This window comes from Heloderma suspectum, chromosome 7 (assembly GCF_057233095.1).
Source record: "Heloderma suspectum isolate Gila_16-S chromosome 7, 16-S_ref, whole genome shotgun sequence".
Lineage (NCBI taxonomy): Eukaryota > Metazoa > Chordata > Lepidosauria > Squamata > Helodermatidae > Heloderma > Heloderma suspectum.
The window spans coordinates 93791375-93810998 of NC_139464.1; the positions used below are offsets into that span (position 1 = coordinate 93791375).

Here is a 19624-nt window from a genome sequence, read left to right on the forward strand (position 1 = left end):
ACTGCTTTTCCACCTTGTGGCCCTTGATTCTCATTCTATAAAACTTGAAACTGATGAATAATCTAGAGATTTGGGTTAGGATGTTACCAGTATGTAATGACACCCAACTCTCTTTTGCATCCATCCTTCAATTATGGGGAAGCAGAAGTTCTGGTTACAAAGTATCCCAAAATTCTGCTGATCTGGGAAAATGTGGCCTGTATCTGGATGGGGACCATGGTTTTTTGGTCTTGGAGAAGAGCAGAAAAGCAGGTCTCACAGGATGTTAATGCCTTGCACAATCCAAGAGGAGATGCAGACTTCTTCCATTTCTGGACAGCCACTGTGCTCTGATTGCCTTAATTCCTCAGTTAATACTTGCAAATTTCAGATCTCGCCTCAGGACAACAACTACAGAAGCCCCCACCATGAAAATATTTTATGATGATTTTTAATCTTCCTGTTTAAGCCGAATAGAAGGAAAAATAAAGAATTCAATGTCTTTTAAAGCTGTTAGACCCTGAAAACTCAATATTGTGTAAGCAAGCATGCCTACATGACTGTTTTGTTACCTTTGCTTAAGACCATCACCAAAATCCCCCTGGCTATCTTGCTCACCTGGACCTGTGAAAGCCAGAGATATGCACCCATCAACTCCCATCCTTTCCTCACATCAGGAAAGAGAATCCCATTGTCTTCTTTCTTCCCTTCATGTATAACACCTAAAAATCCATTTTCCAACATCCTCGAGTAATCTTGGAAGAAATATTTGTTTTCTTTTATTCTGATTACTACATCCTGAGAGAAAAAGGATAAAAACAGCAACCCAAATTTATAGAACGAGCAGCAAGGGAGAGAAGGAAAGAGGACTCCTTCCATCCTTTCTGCTCAGAAGAGCAACCCCCCCCCCACCTTCCTCCCTTCTTTCTCAGAGAAGGAACTCAGAGCTTCCCATCACTTCACAAGACAGCAGATAAGGAGGTAAATCTTTGTATCATCTTCTATTTCCTTCTCTCTTTTCCTACCCTTTTCTAATATTCCACCCAATACCAACTCCAAAAGTCCTAGGCTTTAGCTCTTTCTCCATCCACCTTCTCCCAGAACCCTGCATTTTCTCTAAAACACTCTCACAATTCTCCCAGAACAGTCTATTCCACTCCCATTCAAAAATATCAAGCGGGGAGTTCCTTCTCTTCCCCACACTTTCTCCCCCTTCTTACACACACACACACATGCAATTTCCTAAGCATTCCAGTGTACTTCTGTAGCAGCCATATCGGGGGTCAGACTAAGTAGCCTCATGCAGTCTCATGCTTCATGTTCTTGCTGAGCTCTTTCTCCCTTGAATATATTGTTGTAAGCTGACGAGACACAGGAATTCCTTATCTTGTCAAAGGTCATACAATTGTAGATCTTGTTCTCTGCTGTTCTCTTCTGTTCTCTCCTTATCATGGCTACCCTATAACCCAGTTCTTGTATTATAAACAATGGTGCTAAGAGAAAAAATGTTGAGGACTGCAACCCCACGCGGGAGGGGGAGGAGGAGCCGTTTCATATGTGTCACAATGTCTATAAAACCAATGTGCTGATGTATTTCGGGGCTTCTGGCTCTTTGGAAATGATTCCAGCCTTAAGCCCGCGCGTTAAATAAAGAATCTCTTTTTCCTTCACTCCGTGGTCTCTCTGACTCTGGGTTCTGCAACATAAATGGTGCCGTGACTCGGATGTGGCAGGCTCTGAGCCAGACAGGTGGCAGTTGCCTGCTCTTGATCGCCGCACCGGGAAGACGAGCTCGGCGCATGCCTCCCTTTCTTGGCGCCACCGACCTTTTTGTCGAGTGAATGGGAGAAAGCCTGCACCGGGATCGCCCAAACGGCAGCGAGCAGCAAGAGAACCTTGGGAAGCGGAGGAAGGAACTTGAGCCCTGCCTGTATCACAGCTGCAATTGAGTTGAAACCCACATTGGAAGCCTTCAGGAGAAAGGCAAGTATATGGGAAAAAGAGGGCCCCGCCTTTAGGGAGAAAGGCCACTGGGCAGAAAAAAAGAGGGCCCCGCCTTATGAAGAAGGTCAGTGTTGGTGGTATACGTATACAAAAGAACCTACTCCTTGCGGGTAGAAGGGGGGCCTGATCACACCCCCGAGTGGGCGCCAGTACCCAGCACGCCAGTACTCAGTAGGAAGCTGGGGAAGTCGCTTTCCGCTCTGGTAAAAAGTGGGGAAAGTGGGTGGCAGGGACATATGGATGCAGTGGAGAGATTGATGATTGTGTGAGTGGCTACTGCGGTTTCTGACGCATACCGTTGACCGTCCGGGTGCCCAGGCCAGTAGCAAAGTGCGTGGTGTGTAAAATCCTCTTGTGTCGGCCAGTGAGACCCCTTACTCACTGACCAATTCCCATTCCCTAATTGTGTCTGTCTTCAATTTAGGAGGGAGGCTATGGGTGGTGGGGGAAGCAAACCTTGCACCCCCTTGAGATGTATGTCAAACAAAGAAGGAAAAAGGTTTTTTTAAAAAGATTCAGAATAGAGAGAGAAAACAGCAAAAAGCTCAAGGTCGAGCTGAGAGGAAAAAAAGAACAAGATCTGAGGCTGTTAATTAGAAAAATGTTGCAGGACAGTCTGGCTTTTAACAAAGCGTGAGAGTGTAAGGCCGAAGAAGTACCTGTTAGCCTAGCGCGCCGAGAGAGGCGTGGCAGGAAAATTGCCCACAACCTTCTGAGTTGTGCAACATCATCACCTCGCCTAATTGAGATGAAATCCCTAAGAAATGGAAACTGAAAATGAAGACCCAGAAGATGAAGGCAAAATAGAAAATAAAGGTGAAGAATCAGCCCCCAGAGCACAGGCTAGACCCCGCTTCGAGTGAAAAGTGTGCCATAAGACTGTCCCAAAGCAGAATGAAGCGGAAAGACCACGTTGAAGATCTCTGTCAAGGTAACCGTGTTTAGCTTTGAACTGTGTTAGAATTGCATAGAGCCTGTAGCTACTGACCATCGGCTATATGATTTCTGAAGAGCGTAACCATTAAGCTTTTGCCGTGGGATTCCCTGCAATGAAGAAATCTCACTGATTTGAGTGTCCAGTGTTAGACTGCCTGAGTGTGTGTGCTGAAGAGATCGAGAAACCAGACAGCATGTTCCTTGCCAAGCCAAAATCACGCTACTACCATGCTCCTAAAAGCTGCAATAAACTGTGTAAGCTGGGAGACCCAACCTGATTGAGAAGAAAAGAAGATATTGGAGCAACTGTCTTAAAAAACAATGCGATCTGTGTAGCTGGCTGGCTGACGCTGTCAGTGATGTTACAACTTTAAATTAAGACTGTTTTCCTGTTTGAGACCCCAGCGAAGAAAGCTGACCCGAGTTATTTGTTGCCCGTGCCAAAGCAAGAATTTGGCTGCCCTGTACCTCATCATGTCCTGTTTTGAGCTTGGGATTTACAAATACAAACAAACTAAGAAGCTTGCCTTTGAAGTCCTGCAAATCACCCCACCGCCTCCCTGAAGATTAATGGCTGCCTGAAAAATGCAAGTATAAGGCGATGCCCATCACCCCCCAGCGTCCTGAGTTTCGGCACTCAGTGTTTCAGTGCTTTCGTGTACCAGGTTAGAAGAGAAAAAAAAAGAGTAAGTTTTTAGAATGTCTGTGAGAACCTGACAGAAGTAAAATAAAATTTACAGAAGAGTTGCCCAAGTTAAAGCATCACGGCTAGAGAGCTGAGCTGTGCCGCTCTGTTTAGACAGAGGCCTTGCTAAAAAGTTAAAGGCCCTTGTCTGTCAGAAGGGGTGTAGGGCCACACTTTCCCTTTTTAAACTGATGCAAAAGTGGAGAGCCTTTGCTGGAAACATCTCATCTTCATTGCCCAGAGCCTTCTCTGTTTGCCTCCATCATCATCTGGGCTTTTTAGAGACACTCTGCACATGGACTAAAATTTTAAATTGTCAAAGACTTGCCATGGACAGTGCTGTGAAGCTTTGGATAAACTTGAACTCTCATCGCTGTGGACCGTGTGTCTGTGTTTGTAGTCAGCTCAGTGTACAGCAAGCTGAGTTTGATCTATGACTTTTAGATTTCCTTCTGCTAAAACTCATGCAGCATAAAGTTGCCGATGCAAAAATGGTGACCTAGAACTCTTTGCGTGTGTGGGTATGCCCGTCCCTTGATTTTAATGGGCCCTGAGCTTTCAGCCAGAAGAGCAGTATAATTGCTGGATCTGCTCCATCATGCCTTACCATGCAAAAAGTGTTTTCCATTCATTGTGTTAAATTGCAGAAAAAGTTTGTTGTGTATATTTTATGATTTCTTAAATATCATGAAATATATGTGATATTTGCAAATTAGTGTTAGTTGCAACTCCAAATGATACTAAGTGTGGTTCCCGATGGATGACAAGGAGAAAAGACAAAGGCAAGTAGAAAAGAAGGAAATAGAGAAAGTAGCAGACAGATAGAGAAGCGAGAAAAAAAAAGGAAGAAAAGAGACAAAGAAAAAACATTTGTAGAAAAGAAGCATGGCCATAGTTGCCCCCAGGGTAAATTAAAAGCAGCTGATTGTGCCTGGAGCTTATTACCTGGGGTAAAGTAGCCACAATAATGTAATAGTTCTTTAAGATGAAGAACATGTAACTAGAAGGAGAAGAAGAGCCTATCCCAAATGTGTGTCATTGGGACTAGTGTAAGGCAGAAAGGTTTAAGTAAGTGAGTTTAACTTGAAAAAGACAAATAAAGAGACAAGGCTGGTGCATGGAGCAGAAAGTTTTCTATAAAAAGTTTGAAACATGATCTGCAATAAAGGCAGATCAGCAAAGAAAAAGAAAGCAAAAGAAAGAGAAAAAATTTGTCTTCCCATACTAATAAATAAAAGTGTTATCAAGCACTTTGGGAAGCGAAGTTGTTTACAGGAAGCTGTGCCTGAGAACCAAACACTTCTAGCCTATGCTGAAAATGCTTGCTAGTGTTGTGCTGCCTCATGGGTAACATGTATGGTATAAAACCCATTTAGCCCAATAGCTCGTAGTTCAGAGAAGCTGTCTGATCCAACCATTAAGTACGCCTGTGTGCTGTAAGTTACCCAATAAAGTCTCCTTGTAAGTCAACCCCCCCCGCTGGAATCCCAAAACACAAGTGGGGCTAGAGCGCCTCACCCAGTATCAAACCCTGCTGTTAGAAGCCATGAAAGGCAGGTATGAAGAAGTCAGTTAATATGACCAAAGTGTCTAAAGTGCTGCAAGGTGCCACCGAGGACCCAGAGCGTGCTTGGAGCGTCTTTCAGATGCCTATCGCCAGTATAACCCCCTCCCTCAACCCAGAGGCCCAAGAAGACGTGGACGAAAGAAGAAGAAGACCCGGCAGAGGCAAAAGATTCTTTAAAAAGAACCAATGTGCCCAGTGTGGACAAGATGGACATTAGTGGCATGAATGCCCAAATAAAATAAATCAAATACACAAAAGAGAAAACCAAAGGGGCCAGAATAGGCGAAGAGGGAGACAGCTTGAGAGGGGCCATGACACTGACTGTGAGGGGCCGTGACATTGACTTCATAATTGACACTAGAGCGGCATCAAGAGCAAGCAAACGTTAGCCTTAAACAAGAAGTCCAAACACTGAGCAAAGTTCTTCAAGCCCAGCGTCGCTTTGTCTTAAAAAAATAAGCCCCCAATTCCCATCACAGAAGTTCATCCTTTCCAACCAAGAGTTAAAGTATGAGTTAAAGAGGGAAAAATAACCCTTTGACTCCCAGATGAAGAGGACTGAGAACTGTCATACTTTCCACCCCCGCAGCTATGAAAGCAGCTAGAGTTAAACCCTGGATACATTGGACACGAGTCAAGAGAGCGAGAGGGGGAGAGTAGACTGTAAACAGAAATCCTGAAAATCCTTTAAAAATCATTCTGAAAAAGCAGTAAGAAGACGCGGCTAGACCTTACTGTGGACACACCGGGAGACTGTCCCCCTGCGTACGGTCAGACCTGCAACTGGAGAATTGAAGAAGGGGACTAGACACTACTGCAGCTTGCCAGGTGAATAGCTGCCCGGCGTACGGTCAGATCCCAAAGAAGATCAAACATGCGTGTTGTAGTGTTAGTAGTGTTGCATTGTGTTTCCTTAATAAGGTGCAAAAGGGGGGTCTGCGCCTGGAAGGAGAAGTTTGTCCCAGTGATTTGCTGATAATTACTGGCTCCACCTGGCTAACATCACGAGAATAAAACATTTTTGTTTGCCAAGAGGTATACCTGCAAACAAGCTTATTAGCTCTTGCCTAATACCTGTCTGTAGACATCCTGGGGAAATTCAAAAAGATACCATGTTAAGAGTTCATGGTGTAAGTTTAACTTATTCCCAAAATGCTAATTGGGGCGTGGTTGCAAAGATCCTACCCCCTACAGAGTTCACTCTACGCACCCCCATCGTTGCTGAAACAAATACTACGTGTGCATGAATGCTTAATTGTCAAAAATTTTCCAGAAAATATAAAGCTATCCCTGGCCCCCTTCCACTGTAATAAAATTCAAAACATATCTTTTAATGATGCCCACATACTTTTGCCTCATGGATGGTTTTAGACATGTAGTTCCCGCACTTGGTCATTCATTCCTGCCAACTTGTCTAATAACCACCCATGTTGCCTCAGCCACCAATTGAACTGGTGCCAATTCTTCCCCTGTGGCCCAAGAAAATCCGTCGACGGCAGCCTTGAGCACTCCAACTAACTAAAAATTGTAATAGTCATGTGCAGTTATATTCTGACTCAGAAAAATTGGCCTTAACAATGTCACTCGTTGGGGTTCCAGGTTTAGCCTTAGCTGATGGTCTGGAGATCAACCGGTTAGCTTGCAGCTTAGCCAAAAGCATAAATGCCACCTCACGAGCATTGTCATAGTTAAATAAAGAGTTGCGTGATCTAAGGGGTGCAGTTCTAGAAAATAGAGCTGGTATAGATTACCTCTTCCTTCTTCATCATTTAAGTTGTGAGACACACCAAAAGCTCTGTTGTTTTAACTTAACTGATAATGGCAATGCTGTAGATGAACAGATCAACAAGCTGCACAATATAGTAGCTAACAAAACAATAAGACAAAACAATTAGCTCAATTAGTTAACCCCTTGGCTTCCAAATCTTAGCTGGCTTGAAAGCATTGTTCATCCTAATTCTACCAGTGTTGTTCATGGAGATACTGTTATGTCTCTGCGTTCCTTGTCTTATGCGCTGTTTAACCAATCTGTTTTATGTCTCAGCTAATAAAACTGCTGCCCTCTACGCTCTAATAGCCCAAGAAGAGGCTAAGTAATATGTATGTCACAAAAAGCTTTGTATGGTTATCAGAAATGCTATAATTGTAATGAAATTATGCATTTAAGGGGGGAATGTAGCAGCCATATCGGGGGTCAGACTAAGTAGCCTCATGCAGTCTCATGCTTCATGTTCTTGCTGAGCTCTTTCTCCCTTGAATATATTGTTGTAAGCTGATGAGACACAGGAATTCCTTATCTTGTCAAAGGTCATACAATTGTATATCTTGTTCTCTGCTGTTCTCTCCTTATCATGGCTACCCTATAACCCAGTTCTTGTATTATAAAAAATGGTGCTGGGAAAAGAAATGTTGAGGACTGCAACCCCACGCGGGAGGGGGAGGAGGAGCCGTTTCATATGTGTCACAATGTCTATAAAACCAATGTGCTGATGTATTTCGGGGCTTATGGCTTTTTGGAAATGATTCCAGCCTTAAGCCCACGCGTTAAATAAAGAATCTCTTTTTCCTTCACTCCGTGGTCTCTCTGACTCTGGGTTCTGCAACACTTCACTATTGATTTTAAATGCTTATCTTTAACCTTGTGTGTGTTAATGTATGATTCTAATTCCCCAAATGTATATATAGTTCTAATTCCCCTGATGTGTGATTTTAATTCATTTTAAATTCCTCTTTAATAAATAAAAGAATTGCTTTCAAAGACCTTGTTGCGGTCTCTGACTCTCCCAGCTTGTAGGGGTATCAGGTTTTCCTAAGAGCCCAGAGTTCAATGCCAAAAGATCCCTCAGGTATGTGTTTGGTTTACATGTATGTGATATGCACGTCCATGTAAATTAAAGCATACTTCGTAACATTCTGCACTGAAACAGATCAGAGAGTTCTATTGGATGAGGGTGAACAAACTGAGTCTTAGAATCCAGATTACACTGATCCTTTACCAGCATGACATTTGTTTCTAAACCCAATTCAAATTAGTACTTCTTTTAAACTTCAAAGCCTAACCAGCCTGGGATCAGAGTGTTTCAAGAATTGCCTTCTAACCATGAGACTGCCTGACAACTTCACTCATCCCCTGAAGTCCTTCTTTACGTTGCCCTGTGATGGGAGGTATGACTGGCAGGCTCCAGAGAAATGACCTTTTTAGTCATCGTGTCCAGAATCTGGAATAGTCTTCCAAGAGAGGTATGCATGGTCCCATTGCTGCTAGCTTTTTGATGAGCATCAAAGGCACTTTTATTTCAGACAGCTTTTCCAATCTATTGATTTTTTTGGAACTTCACTGCTGTTTTTAAAAGTTTTAATCTACTTGTACACAGTTTTAAATAATTTTCCTTAATTACTGTTTGTTTTATTGTTTGTAAGCTGTCTTGATTATATTTTATATAGAAAGAAGGGTAAGAAATGTCAGAATAAATAAATGTTTTCCTCAAATTATTTCTGGTGATGACAGCTGTATATCTCTATCAGGAGATTCACAGGATTTCTCAAACATCTAAGAATCTCTACCTAAAAAGAGAAAACGTAAGTGTTACCAAGACAAAAGGCAATCATCGCTTGTGTGGGTGGAAGAAAAAAACATTTTGGGAAAAAGAAGAGACAGGAGATTTTGCTGGTGTGTTTTTAAGATGGTTGTTGTTGTTCAGTTGTGTCCAACTCTTTGTGACCCCATGGACCATAGCACGCCAGGCCTTCCTGTCCTGCGCTCTCTCCCAGAGCGTGCTCAAGTTCATATTCATTGCATCGGTGATGCTATCTAGCCATCTCATCCTCTGCCGTCCCCTTCTCCTTTTGCCTTCAGTCTTTCCCAGCATCAGGGTCTTTTCCAGAGACTTTTCTCTTCGCATTAGGTGGCCAAAATATTTGAGCTTCAGCTTCGGTATCTGTCCTTCCAATGAGCACTCAGGGTTGATTTCCTTTAGGATTGACTGATTTGACCTCCTTGCAGTCCAGGGGACTTGTAAGAGTCTTCTCCAGCACCACAGTTCGAAAGCATCAATTTTTCGGCGCTCAGCCTTCCTTATAGTCCAGCTCTCACAGCCATACATTACTACTGGGAAAACCATAGCTTTGATTAGACGGACCTTTGTCGGCAAGGTGATGTCTCTGCTTCTTACTATGCTGTCTAGGTTTGCCATAGCTTTCCTCCCAAGGAGCGTCTTTTAATTTCATGGCTACAGTCACCGTCTGCGGTGATCTTGGAGCCCAAGAAAGTAAAATCTGTCACTGCTTCCATTTCTTCCCCTTCTATATGCCAGGAAGTGATAGGGCCAGATGCCATGATCTTCGTTTTTTTAATGTTGAGTTTCAAACCAGCTTTTGCACTCTCCCCTTTCACCCTCAACAAGAGGCTCTTTAGAACCTCTTCGCTTTCTGCCATTAGGGTGGTATCATCTGCATATTGGAGGTTATTGATAATTCTCCCAGCAATCTTAATTCCGACCTCTGATTCATCCAACCCGGCATTTCTCATGATGTACTCTGCATATAAGTTAAATAAGCAGGGCGACAATATGCAGCCTTGTCGTACTCCTTTCCCAATTTTGAACCACTCGGTTGTTCCATGTCTGGTTCTTACTATTGCTTCTTGACCCTCGTACAGGTTTCTCAGGAGACAGGTAAGGTGGTCTGGTACTCCCCTCACTTTAAGAATTTGCCACAGTTTGTTGTGATCCACACAATCAAAGGCTTTAGCGTAGCCAATGAAGCAGAAATAGACGTTTTTCTGGAATTCTCTTGCTTTCTCCATGATCCAGTGAATGTTGACCATTTGATCTCTAGTTCCTCTGCCTCTTCGAAACCCCGCTTGTACTTCTGGTAGTTCTCGGTTTGCATACTGCTGAAGCCTAGCTTGTAGGATTTTGAGCATCACCTTGCTGGCATGCGAAACGAGCGCAACTGTGCGGTAGTTTGAACACTCTTTGGCGTTGCCCTTCTTTGGAATTGGAATGTAAACTGACCTTTTCCAGTCTTGCGGCCATTGTTGAGTGTTCCAAATTTGTTGGCATATTGAATGCAGCACTTTAACAGCATCATCTTTTAGGATTTTAAATAGCTCAGCTGGAATACTGTCATCTCCACGACATTAAGATTTTTCCTGTATAGTTCTTCTGTGTATTCTTTCCACCTCTTCTTAATCTCATCTGCATCTGTTAGGTCCCTGCCTTCTTTGTCCTTTATCATGCCCGTCTTTGCACAAAACGTTCCCTTGATATCTCCGATTTTCTTGAAAAGATCTCTAGTCTTTCCCATTCTGTTGTTTTCCTCGATTTCTTTGCATTGTTCATTTAAGAAGGCCTTCTTGTCTCTCCTTGCTATTCTCTGGAACTCTGCATTCAGTTGGATATATCTTCCCCTTTCTCCCTTGCTTTTCGCTTCCCTTCTTTCCTCAGCGACTTGTAAAGCCTCATCAGACAGCCACTTGGCTTTCTTGCATTTCTTTTTCTTTGGGATGGATTGAGTTGCTGCCTCCTGAACAATGTTACGGACCTCCGTCCATAGTTCCTCAGGCACTCTGTCTATCAGGTCTAATCCCTGAAATCTATTCCTCACCTCTACTGTATATTCATAAGGGATATGATTTAGGTCATACCTGAATGGTTTAGTGGTTTTCCCTGCGTTCTTCAATTTAAGCCGGAATTTTGCAACAAGAAGCTCATGATCTGAGCCACAGTCAGCTCCAGGTCTTGCTTTGACTGACTGTATAGAGCTTCTCCATCTTTGGCTGCAAAGGACATAATCAATCTGATTTCGATATTGACCATCTGGTGATGTCCATGTGTAGAGTCGTCTCTTGTGCTGTTGGAAAAGAGTGTTTGCTATGATCAGCGTGTTCTCTTGGCAAAACTCTATTAGCTTTTGTCCTGCTTCATTTTGTATACCAGGCCATGCCTGCCTGTTATCCCAGTGATTTCTTGACTTCCTACTTTAGCATTCCAATCCCCTATGATGAAGAGGACATCTTTTTTGGTGTTAGTTCTAGAAGGTGTTGTAGGTCTTCATAGAACCGATCAACCTCAGCTTCTTTGGCATCAGTGGTTGGGGCACAGACTTGAATTACTGTGATGTTGAATGGTTTGCCTTGGATTCGTACTGAGATCATTCTATCATTAAGATTGTACCCCAGTACTGCTTTTCCCACCCTTTTGTTGACTATGAGTGCTACTCCATTTCTTCTAAGGGATTCTTGCCCACAATAGTAGATATGATGGTCACCTGAATTAAATTCGCCCATGCCTGTCCATTTGAGTTCACTGATTCCCAAGATGTCGATGTTCAATCTTGCCATCTCATGTTTGACCACCTCCAACATACCTTGATTCATTGATCTGACATTCCAGGTTCCTAAACAATATTGTTCTTTACAGCATCGGATTTTCTTTTCACCACCAGACACATCCACAGCTGTGTGTCCTTTTGGCTTTGGCCCAGCCGCTTCACTCTTTCTGGCGCTACTTGGAAATACCCTCTGCTCTTCCCCAGTAGTATATTGGACACCTTCCGACCTGAGGGGCTCATCTTCCGGCGTCATCTCTTTTAGCCTTGTGATATGTTCCATGGGGTTTTCTTGGCAAGAATACTGGAGTGGGTTGCCATTTCCTTCTCCAGTGGACCATATTTTGTCAGAACTCTCCGCCATGACCTGTCCGTCTTGGGTGGCCCTGCACGGCATAGCTTATGGCTTCACTGAGTTACGCAAGCCCCTTCGCCACAACAAGGCAGTGATCCATGAAGATGGGGGGATCCTTTAATTATCAGGGTAAGAGGAAGGAACCCATTGAGAGGGAACTTTCTGCCCATTAATTACATGTGGGGAGTGCTAGAGAGAGTTGCTTGTCATTCTGCTTCCTAGCCAAAGATACAGAAAACCCTGGAGGGGCGTTAAGTCAGGGAGGAGATCATTACATCAGGTGTAAAAGACAGACCTGCTACCAATATTAGCATGAAGAAGGGGTTCACCATTTTTAAAAGTAATGTCTAATCCTTTATGATCATTCTTATTATCATATTTACAAGGCCACAAGACAGATCACAACATGCAGCGAACTTTAATCAAATGTGTGATTTTTACAGCATAAAAATACAGCAACTTTGAAATTATAATTTAACAAATATCTTGTTTTAAGCCATTTCACTTTAAACAACTATGAAAGAAGTTCTTAATCTGCCAGTGAAGTGCTAGCTTTATATTCTTCATCAAACCTTTGGTAGACACACAAGACATGGTCAAGAAGATTTATCAGGTAGCATGGCAATTCTTCTTAGTCACATCTGTAGATAAACAAAATAAAACAAGTGATAGAACAGCATGAATTGACACCCTGTTACTAAACATGCTATTCCAGATAAACAACCAAATCCAGAGCTGAGAATATTCTTTACAGCCAAAGACAACATGAATGTATCTATTTTACATACCTGAACAGGTTTAATAGTAATGCTCTCTTCCTACAGAACCTTAGGAAATGTAGTTCTGTGAAGGGGTGAGGGTTCAAACAGAATTTTCACCACTCACTGAACTGTTCAGTATTACATGCAAGTACTAACTTTGATATCCACACAAGTATCTCAAAATCCAAAACATACGTCTACAGATGTTGTGTTTCACATCTCTAAAAGTCAGTCAGTGCCTTTTTGTGCATCAGTATGGCTATAAGCTCACCTATTCTTGGTATATATTGGCAAAAGTTTTCTTTTCAGTCTGCCAAAGCTCTACAAAGGCTCTGAGTTGAATGCTTTCTTACTGGCAGAGCAATACAATGAGGGCAGGAGGAAGGGAGAATCCATGGCAGAAGCCTCACCACATCCAAAGTCTTCGTTGGGCTTGTACAGCAGGGCAGAAGGGGGGGAGGTGGTTAGAAGGGTGCCACCTCCATGGGGCACAGGGGGGCTTTGGTTCCAGCAGAGCCAAAGCTCTCGCATCCAGAACGCCCTATGTGCCATGATCGCTGGAGCACTGATGGCAGAGCAGCAATGGGGTAAGGTTTCCATGCCTGCAACTCAGGGGGAGGGGGGTTTAAACCAGGAAGCACAGGACTGCAGCTTCAATTATTTAGTATACATACACACACATTTTATTTTCAAAAATAGTAACATTAGTGGTAGTTTGTTTAATTATACATTTTAAAGGATTTTTTTTAAATAAAGAGACACTACTGATCTATCAATATCCATTTCTTCCCCTCCACAACAGTGCTGAAAAGACACTCACTCTTTTTGATTTTCTAGTTCTCGTGGTAAGTCACAGCCAATGTAAACTCCATTTGTCAAACTGTATTCCAAGAGAGCACTAAAGCAGGGATCCTGACCAAAGCAAGAAAGATTGTAAAATCTTTACTATTTATCTCTTATGCTAAAAAAAAAATTCAATGGATAGTGCACCAATTTATATTCTTACAGTATTTGAAACCAGTAGCCCTATAACGGAATATATGTTTAGGACATTATACGCAGATGGATTTCACATAAGAACGTGTTGCTAGGAAACTTAAGGTGGCCTTGTGTGAGCTGGACTGTATCAAACATATTCTAACCTCTCACTCTGATATACAAAAAATAACTGTCAAACACTTGCTCTTTGAAGAAGCAAATACGCCTTTGTTCCTCAGTCTTTGCTGGGTTTTGGAACACTAATATAACTACTGGAAAAGAAAAAAGGGAAAGTGAAATCTCACAAAGTTTTTGTAGAACTTCTGAAAATCCTGATTTGGTAAGCATCTGAAACTATTCAGTAGTTTTCCTAAAGGTCCTGGAAGCTAGCAACTATGGTGTTCCAAAATCAGAATACTTTTGTTTTATTTATTTAAGAGGCATGTTTAAACTGAGCAGATGTCTGGTGCCACCATCCTCTTGTTAATTGGGGACTGGGATGGAGAAGCGAGAAAATTTTGGTGCCTTTGTTTAATTACTTCCACATCACTCTGGATAAGGATGCAATGTTGCTTTGTAACGCTAAGCCACGCTGTAGTTTGTTAAACTGCAGCTTTAATTTAAATTTCATTAAATTGTCTTTTTCCAGCAAACTACAATTAGAAGCCATGGTTTGTTGTTGGTTTATAAACTCTGCCTTCTTGTTACATCTGAATGCAGAACCATGGCTTATCCCTGGCTTGTTCAGCGCCCTTCACAAGCTGCCAGCTGGAAAACAGAGTCAACAGAAAAGAGGAGCCAGAAAATGAAAGGCTGCCCTGCTCTTTCTGGCGCTTTCCCTAACTAGTCCACCTGTCTCAATCTGCCTGGCAACAGGAGTTAATCCCCACCCTACTCCTAACTGAGCAGCTCTCCCTCTCAAGGCAGAGTGCCCAGCCTATGCTGCTAGAGCAGAGAGAGATTTAAAGGGACAACAATTGATCTAAAAACCACTGTCTGGAACTACAGGTAGAAAGCAGCACACCACTTAACTCTCCCCTGCATACCCTCATCTTTACACCCCACTGATGCAGATAAATGCCTTGCAGCAACACAAGGAGGGCAATTGTTTACCTTCCCTCTCAAGATGCAACTATCTGTCTGGGGAAACTCCAACTCATCACTTGCAAGGCACTTACCACCTCATTGGCCAAAAAGCGAGACCCCAGAAAGCTCTCTGTTGCTATATACCCTGCTACACCCCCCCACACACTAAGTTAATCATTGCTGACCTCAGCAGTCAGGCTAGTTTACACTATGTGATGCCCAAGGTTTGGTGGAAGTACTTCACTACCAACCCTACCCCATCACCGACGTGACCCCCTACTCTTGCTTGAGAAAGGTTAAATTTTACAAAACATTCACCGATACATTTTGCAGGGTTGCCAAGGTGGGGTGGGGAAAAAAAAGATGCATGCAGAAGCAATCCACGGACAGGTGAAGGGGAACAGCATACGCATTCCTAAGTCCCTTCTTCTCTGTGAAGCCCTCTGTGTGATCTCTCCAAAGCCTGCCTGAGAAAGCCACACGGCCTGTTTCTGCAGAACCGCAATGGTGAGGAGCTGACATGGTGAAGCCAGGCCAGTCCTCCAGTGCTGTGAAGGTGTTCAGTATACCAGGATGGAAAAGGCCGAAGGGGCAGGTGGAAAACAGACTAGGAATTGGGACAATCGCAGTTTGGTTATTTACAGAATTTATAAAGCAATCTGTGGCTAAACAAACAAGCCATGAATTATACATGCTTAGCGTTACATGCAAATGCATCTGGCCAGCTCCTACCCTCTTCCTTCCTATCCACTAGCCAAATAATTGATGAGAGGGACATCCAGAATTTAGTATAGGACTCTTCTGGGTTGCCATAGAACTTGATATTCCTTAAGAAACAGATTCCAGAACAGTAGCTGTATTACTCTGTAGCAGCAAATAAGGTATCCTACAGATGTTATATAGCGAAAATTAGAGCTGTGCACTGCTTTGGCCTGAAGCCCAAACACCAACCTGAAGCAGGGCACTTTAGACCATTTCCGAGGCGGGGTGGAGGAGGCATGAAGCGGGTAGGGTCACTTGGAAGCATTCTGGAGCGATCCGGAAGCCCAGCTGAGCCAGATTGATAACAGGAATAACAAGGTCCAAACATGTAACACTGATTCTGGCCCACTCGCGCTGGCTCCCTGTATGTTTCCAAACCCAATTCAAGGTGCTAGTTTTGACCTATACAGTCTTACATGACTGAAGACCACAATATCTGATGGACTGCCTCTCCCAGCATGAACTGACCTGTACACTACATTCAGCATCCAAGGCCCTCCACCAAGGGAGACTCAGAGGATGGCAGCAAGAGAAAGGGCCTTCTCAGTGGTGCTTCCCCTGCCCCCCCCCCCCCAATTATGGAATAATCTCAGTGAGACCTGGTGGGTGCCAACATTGTTATCTTTTCAGTGCCAGGTTAAAACTTCCCTCTTTCAGGCATTTGGCAGCATAGGTCCTTCGTGATGGTTTAAAAAATGTTTTTAGATATATGCTGTCTGTGTGTATGCTATTTGTTTATATGGTTTTCATGTAAATGCTTTTTTGTATTTTGTATAATGTGTTTTAAAGGTTTTTAATATTTGTGAACCGCCCAAAGAGCTTTGGCTACGGCTCGGTATAGAAATATAATAAATGAAATGAATAAAAACAATGTACGTTTGTAGTGTGCGATTGTCCTAAGCAAATTTATTGTCACATAAATTTCACAGCTAAGAGCTCACTTCTGATAAAAAGCACATTCATCTTCGCTCTGAATACAATGAATGTTCTTTTCTTCTTTCTCCTCTTGGAGCTAAAAGTCTTGTGGGAAGAGTGGCAGTACTGGAGTATATAATCATCTTTGTATGACTGTCACATACGGGGGATGACTTTCCAGAGACTATCCCCAACTGCATGCATTTCAGTTTAGGTAGATCTCAGAATATATTTTAACCTTTAGAGTATCATAGAATCATAGCATAGTAGGGTTGGAAGGGGCCTACAAGGCCATCGAGTCCAACCCCCTGCTCAATGCAGGAATCCAAGTCAGAGCATCCCTGACAGATGGCTGTCCAGCCTCGTCTTGAAGGCCTCTAGTGTGGGAGAGCCCACCACCTCCCCAGGTAATTGGTTCCATTGCCGTATTGCTCTTACAGTCAGGACGTTTTTCCTGATGTTCAGCCGGAATCTGGCTTCCTGTAACTTGAGCCCATTATTCCGTGTCCTGCACTCTGGGATGATCAAGAAGAGATCCTGCCCTTCTTCTCTGTGACAACCTTTCAAGTACTTGAAGACTGCTATCATATCTCCCCTCAGTCTGCTCTTCTCAAGGCTAAACATGCCCAGTTCTTTCAGTCTCTCTTCATAGGGCTTTGTTTCCAGTCCCCTGATCATCTTTGTTGCCCTCCTCTGAACCCTCTCCAGTTTGTCTGCATCCTTCTGAAAGTGTGGTGCCCAGAACTGGACACAGTACTCCAGATGAGGCCTAACCAGTGCTGAGTAGAGGGGAACTAGTACTTCCCGGGATTTGGAAGCTATGCTTCTATGAATGCAGCCCAAAAGAGCATTTGCCTTTTTTGCAGCCACATCACATTGTTGGCTCATATTCAGCTTGTGATCGACAACAATTCCAAGATCCTCCTCGCTTGTAGTGTGGTTGAGCCATGTATCCCCCATCTTGTAACTGTGCATTTGGTTTCTTTTTCCTAGGTGCAGAACTTGGCATTTATCCCTACGAAATGTCATTCTGTTGTTTTCTGCCCAGCGCTCCAGTCTATCCAGATCACTTTGAATTTTGTTTCTGTCTTCCAAAGTATTAGCTATCCCTCCCAATTTTGTGTCATCTGCAAATTTGATCAGCATTCCCTGCACCTCCTCCTCCAAGTCATTAATAACAATGTTGAAGAGCACTGGGCCCAGGACTGAGCCCTGCGGTACCCCACTCGTTACCTCTGCCCAGTTTGAGAAGGTCCCATTGATAAGCACTCTTTGAGTCCGATTCTGTAGCCAGCTGTGGATCCATGTGATAGTTGTTTCATCTAGCCCACTTTGAGCTAGTTTGCTCATCAGGATATCATGGGGCACTTTGTCGAAAGCTTTGCTGAAGTCGAGGTATATAATGTCTACAGCATTCCCACGGTCTACAAGGGTGGTTACTTGATCAAAAAATGAGATCAGAGTAGTCTTCCTGAACCTGGTGCTCTCCAGATGTTGTGGACTTCCAACACCCATCAGCCCCAGCCAGCATGGCCAATGGTCAGGAATCCTGGGAGTTGTAGTCTAAAACATCTGAAGGGCACCAGGTTGGGGAGGGCTGCTATCGGGAATGAATCTGAGCATGTGGAGATAGTTAGCAGCTCAGACTCAGAATGGGAACAACCAGAACCGGGGGAGGCTCCGTCCCTAGTGAGCTCAGATACGGCAAGGCATTCTTCTCAAGACCTTGGCACACAGATGGCTTGACCTGAAGGCCCCCCCATGAAAACCCATGTCTTGGGGGAGGAGGAGAGTGAGGGGTGTGACTTGAGGGATGCTAGGCTCCATCACAGAGCGAAGCGGGAAAAGTTAGAGGTGGGGCTCAGACGCTCCTCCAGGTTGGCTATGTGTGATAGCCTATGTAGCGGGGAGCAAATGTAACGGAGGGTGTCCCCCCAAGCTGGTCTGGCCAAGAAGTTCTTGTTCAAACTGCCAGCAACTTCCACTTTGGCTCCTCTATTGGTATTTGTAATTGTGTGGAGTAGCTGTTTCCTTTGTAGCCTGTGAGTTTCCTAGAATTTGCATTTGTAAGGAACCTGGACGTTAACTAATAAAATAGTGAGCCTGAAGCCTGGTATTTTGGAGTGCACTGATTGTGAAGGGAGAGGACAAAGGAACATGAGAGCTGCTTTAGAGTTTGGACTCAAAAGCACAGATAAATGTATAGAAAACATTTTTATCAACATGAATTTTTATGGGATTTTTACTGTACAGTATTCGTCGCTTACAAAATGTCATGGGCCACGGTAGCAAAAATGTGAGTGGGTATTAGAGCTAGTCAAGGTAACACAGCTAAGGTTATACGGTTAACATTAGGACTTATTCAGTGCCACAGCAGAAACAGTCTTTAATGATGGAAGCGTAACTTATCAGAAACATGCTATGTTTACTCAGATTTTTATTACTGTGACTGGAAAAGCTATAAGCAGAGGAAAACAATGCTCATGGGATAGGGAACAGAACTGGAAGAAACGCACCTGTTTCAAGTGCCCTTTCAGTGCAATTAATACTTCTAATGGAATCAAACCAACATGAATTAGATGATAAAACAAGCAAGCCTTACTTTTGCAAGCACATGTGGATTTCCTATTATAACGAGCAATGCCTTGGGTCTGGTAATGGCCACATTAAAGCGCTTTGAATTAGCAAGGAAGCCTAAAAAGTGTCTTTCATCATTGAACAAAGTTTCATTTGACCGGACCTGGAATACAAGCAGCAACGTTAAGTTCTACACAGGTCAAGACTGTTGGAGGTAACTGTATAGAAGTCTGGATATACAATCCTTGCCTCTTTGAATGCCCAAGACCCACAGTAGCATCTTGTGCTAGTACAGGCAGTCAACCTTGTTAGACCCCAGTTCATGCTGCACAGCCATAACTCAGTGGCTTTGCAACCTCAGAGGTTGCTGTGAGTGACTGGATGGAGCAACTGCAAGAGCTCCCAACCAGAGGCAAAAAAGCCTATAGTGTCCCATTCTATTCCACCACCTATTATTACAGAGGAACTGGAATGCAAGGATAACAGCAGGAATCCAAGGTCCAGCAGTAATGGAGTTGGCAAGAGGGGCCACAGCAAAGCAGCTTTTGTGGCTCTGGTGGCTCAAAAGAAATCTGATACCAAGTCAAGAGGTACATTTCAAAAGGAAAAATGAAAACCCAAAACAGTAAAAGCAACCCCCACATTGAATTATAAGCCTCTCCTTGAATTATAAGCCTTAGAAATCAGCA

At 43.4% G+C, this 19624-nt stretch overlaps 1 protein-coding gene across 7 annotated transcripts in view; it reads right to left on the reverse strand.

Annotated features, from left to right (window-relative positions):
• Window positions 1-12192: 12192 nt before the first annotated feature.
• MOV10L1 (Mov10 like RNA helicase 1) overlaps window positions 12193-19624 on the reverse strand; it is a 70975-nt gene continuing 63543 nt past the window's right edge. For 6 of the 7 annotated variants that reach the window (XM_084810895.1, XM_084810894.1, XM_084810892.1 and 3 more), the window contains 3 exons: window positions 18961-19098; window positions 13438-13529; window positions 12193-12497 (listed from right to left, as the gene is read on the reverse strand). In XM_084810895.1, the coding sequence (XP_084667021.1) occupies window positions 12488-12497; window positions 13438-13529; window positions 18961-19098 (240 nt within the window). In that variant the 3' untranslated portion in view covers window positions 12193-12487. Of the gene's footprint in view, window positions 12498-13433; window positions 13530-18960; window positions 19099-19624 lie in introns of those variants that run through there. The other variant, XM_084810890.1, reaches the window with a different exon arrangement.